The sequence below is a fragment of the Solanum tuberosum genome, unplaced genomic scaffold (genome assembly GCF_000226075.1).
Source record: "Solanum tuberosum cultivar DM 1-3 516 R44 unplaced genomic scaffold, SolTub_3.0 scf00102, whole genome shotgun sequence".
Lineage (NCBI taxonomy): Eukaryota > Viridiplantae > Streptophyta > Magnoliopsida > Solanales > Solanaceae > Solanum > Solanum tuberosum.
Genome location: NW_006239028.1, coordinates 1,090,358 through 1,094,683, shown reverse-complemented (window position 1 = coordinate 1,094,683; position 4,326 = coordinate 1,090,358). Strand labels below are relative to the sequence as shown.

The 4,326-nt window shown below is 36.3% G+C and overlaps 1 protein-coding gene across 1 annotated transcript; it reads right to left on the bottom strand.

The window, feature by feature from the left end:
• Positions 1-552: 552 nt before the first annotated feature.
• LOC102588471 (G-type lectin S-receptor-like serine/threonine-protein kinase SD2-5) lies at positions 553-3,422 on the bottom strand. Its single transcript, XM_006348852.2, has 2 exons — positions 3,216-3,422; positions 553-3,118 (listed from the first exon to the last, which is right to left on the bottom strand). Exons 1-2 carry the CDS (start codon positions 3,335-3,337, stop codon positions 742-744), a joined length of 2,499 nt encoding a protein of 832 aa, XP_006348914.1. The 5' UTR covers positions 3,338-3,422; the 3' UTR covers positions 553-741.
• Between the last annotated feature and the right edge of the window lie 904 nt (positions 3,423-4,326).

Sequence of the window (4,326 nt, the reverse complement as noted above, 5' to 3'; positions counted from 1 at the left end):
CTGTCAAATTAAAAGATTTTACATAATGCTAAACTCAATTATCGAAAATGTTCACAATAGTATTTTTGACATATCTAAGAATAGTAATTACGAAGGTATGACTTAATTTTTGTGGGATCTGTTACTTTTCTGAAAAAATTCAAGTAGAAGGATGAAAATTGTTACTTTTAAATACTTGAAGGATGTTATCTGCTAAAAATGATACTTTAAGGATGTAGTTTAAATTTGGGGCATAGTTTAAGGATGATTTTTGCCAAAAACTCCCCCTTGGTGTATTGACTGGGCAAAGATTAAGATATTGTGTAGAGTGGAATAACAATTGACTTGGACTTTGGCATTTATGGCACATCTAAATGAGGAGGGAATTAAAGTGCCAAATAATTCCAAATTAAATGTTATTAATAATTTGTAAGGGTACTTGGGATCTCTTTTTAAAAAAATTGGTTAACATAAGATTAACTAATGGTGGTTAAGATCCAAGAACAGTTCATCTGGTTTGAATTCAGTAGCTGCACCACCACGTACAATATTATACTTATTTTCGCACATGGATTGAGAAGCCTCTACATGATAGTAACATGAAGCTCAAAAATTTAATATAGAAGTTACTGAACATTACATTTCATGAATTATAATCTCATACACGGTAAAAAAGTTATGCTAGAATTGAAAATGTTGCGATATTTGACATTACGCAACCATATGTTGGTTCCTTCAAAGACAAAATCTTAAGCATATTGTTTACCTTGGTCCCGATAAAATTGAAGGAAATTTTGAACTGATAATGACTTCCCTCTCTTGGTTGCCTGCCCCAACCTCAGGTACATGTGTGAAATCATAATTCAAGTTGGTTTCAACAGTCACCAAACCTTCCAATGCCTTAACCACCAATGACATGGAAGGCCTCTTGGAAAAATCGCCCTGTAGACACCATGCAGCAAGGCTCATCATTTCTGTCACTGCTTCCCTGTGGAGCTGCATATCCTCATTTTTGTCAACCATATCGATGAGCTTCTCTTGTTCCGCTTTTCGCCTAAAGACACTTAGCAAATGTACATCTTCTTCATCAGCTTGGGACCAATCCAAATTTTTTCGCCCACAGAGAATTTCCAAGAGGACAATTCCAAAAGCATATACATCAACTTTCTCAGTGATTACCGAGCTCAACCATTCAGGAGCTAAATAACCCCGTGTTCCTCTCATTCTAGTCACAACTTTGCTTTTGTCTTTCTCAATTAGCTTCGACAACCCAAAATCTGATATCTTAGCATTGAGATATTGATCTAGAAGGATGTTTTGTGGTTTGATGTCCAAATGAATTATCTTATGGCTGCAATCCTCATGTAGATATGCTAACCCTTTGGCGATGTCTGATATTATCCTCTGCCTTGTGTTCCATGTAAGCCCATTTTCTTGATTTTCATGCGTAATCCACCTATCCAGCGATCCATTCACCATGTACTCATAGATTAGAAGCCTGTGGCTTTTTTCGGCACAAAATCCAATGAGTTTTACAAGATTGATATGGTGAATGCCACCGACTGCCTTTACTTCTGTTAAGAATGATTCCTTTACTTGACCTACACCATCCAGATTCTTCACAGCTATTTTAGTTCCATTTCTCAGTGTTCCTTCATAAACACAGCCAAATCCTCCTTCCCCGAGCTTTCTACTGAAATCATCTGTAGTTATTTTCAGTTCATTGTAAGAGAATCGAGTTAGAATTCCCGGTAAGATTGGTGCTAAATCCAAAATATCCGCAGCCTTTCTGGACTCATGTGCCCTCTTTCTGAAAATAACAAAGCAAGTAGCTATGCTTAAAATTATCCCGAAGAAAGCTGCAAGAGTAGATCCTATTATCACTTTGAAAGGTCTTGATTTCTTTCCTCCAGGAATGATTAGAGACCGAGTCTGCGCCTCTGAGGTATTTTGCACCTTAATAAATACTGTCTTGCCTCTTCCTTCTTCGCTGTCTGTGAGAGAGAAAACTTCATTCAGTAACAAACAGTTCCCTCTTCGAGCCCCATTCCAATTATATTCAAAAACAGCAGCTTTGCAAGAACAGTTACTCAGACAGGCCCTTTTGCAATCTTCCAACTTTTTCTGCCCAAGCCACAATTTGCTCGAATTTAGTTCCTGATCAATGTTAAATGAAAAATATGTAGTATTCTTGAGCTCTATGAAACTATGATACTGCAAAGAGTTGCAGTAAATGGAAGTCAGCTGTGAACATCCAAGATCTGGTTTCCTCTCAGAAAATGGTCTGAAGAAGTTTTCCTGTTGCGGACAAGTACATTGCCCGTTATTTGTACAAATGCTATAACTTCCACATACCATTGGGTACCCACAGTTTTCTACATTTGGCAACAAAATGTCAGATACTTCTTTCCAATCAACTACAGACCATTGGTATACCTTTAAATGTCCATCAGGCCCAATCTTCATGAATTGAGCTGTCGAGTTAGTAGGATTGTGTGAAGCAGTAAAGGTTTGACCATCAAAACTGTAATAAGAACTATCAGCATAGGATGAAATGTAGTAGTATTGAGGCGGAACAGTATCTGTGTAAGCAGCCCAGCTTCCATTGAGAACAGTAAGAGAAAACAAACCTTGACTCCGATTGGTTGCTGAAACGCTTGCTATGAGCTTCTGCCCGGAAACCAAATTCTGCCCTGGAAGCAAAGAGTCTGTAGGATGATCAAAAGACTGCCAAATTGTGCGCTTTCTCTTATCAAAGAGAACAAGATTTCCCATTTCTGTCAAGTTTAAGCCAGAAACAGATTTCCCAATTGTATCAGTGGACCAAACAAGAGTGCCATCGGAGTCTGTCAAGACCAAGTTGCCATCATGGCCTAGTTGCAAGGTTGCATTGAATTTCACTGGATGGTTCCTGTTAGCAGACCAAACTAACTGGGGTTTATCTATCATATTGTTCTCGTTGTGGTACAAAAGGATACCAAGAAGGCATTCTGTGGCATTGTAATTGCAGTAGAAGCCACAGAGGAATCGTGAGCCAGCATTTTTTCGCTGAAGTATGGGTGTCACGAAACCAAAGAAGTCCTCGGTGGAATTAACAAGAAGAGAGGGCCTGTTGATCCAGAAAGAGGAAAGCCCGGCAAGCCCTGCAGTAGAATTCGAAAGAGTGATGTTGTAGTCCTGTAAAGGTTGCGATATAGCAAATCGAGACGAACAACAGAGGCCCGGCAAGCCCTGCTGTAGAATTTGAAAGACTGATCTTGTTGTCCTGTAAAGATTGTGATATAGTAAATCGAGACGAACAAAAGAGAAGGTAAATGAAGAGAAGGATAGGAAAATACAGTCTCTTTTCTACAAACATATTTTTCTAAAATATATGAGTTCTTTCTGTTGTGCCTTTTTTGGGGATATGACCTCTCTTTAGACTTAGCATAAATCAGTTTTAAATTAACTTTTCAATCTTTGCTTAGTTGAAAGGCATCAAATTTAAATTCTTCCATTCTGTTGACTTCTAACACTATTTTCAGCAGCCAACTTTGACTATAACATACAATGATTTCTCATTTTATTTTACTGAAATTTGAAAACAGCATGAAGTTGGCTTTCAATTATCAACAGCGTAGACAAATACTCATAATTCCATTAGTTTTGATTTCTCAATTTGCCGCAACAACTAAATTGATATCACTCGTTTCTGAATTTCTTGCACGCGGAGATGCAAGAAATTAAAGGAATATATCAGTTTTTTTTTTCTTTTCATTTCTGTGCTGAACAAGTCAGCTGCTGGAAGAGTGCATAAGTCAACAAAAGTTGAGAAGATAAAACATATTGAAAAAAGTTTCTGTGAGGCCCCTTCCCATGTTGACTGAGCAAGGATTTGACTAATGATACCTTCAACTAGAGGTGTACATAGGTCGGTTTGGTTTGACTTTTCATTAAAAAAAATCTAAATCAATTATGTCGGTTTATTAAATCTAAAAATCAAATCAAACCACACAAAGTCGGTTTTTTCTGTTTCGGTTTTAGTCAGTTTTTTTGGTTTTTTACAACTATACGGTGTTTGAAAAAGAGATCAAATATATTTTCACTTACCTGCATGATAAACTAAACTTAAGAAATGTTAAATGAATAGAAATTTTCGCAAAAATGGTAAAATTCACATGAGTACAATTTTTTTTTTTTGAAATATGAACGTACATTATGTTAAATTAATAAGATAACTGCGAATTTGAAAAATTATAACAATATAATTGTAACTTCGAATCTTAATACAAAATAAAATATTTACAAATTTTACAAGCCCAAATTTGAAATAAAATATATAAACATTGAAAACTATAAACTAACTAA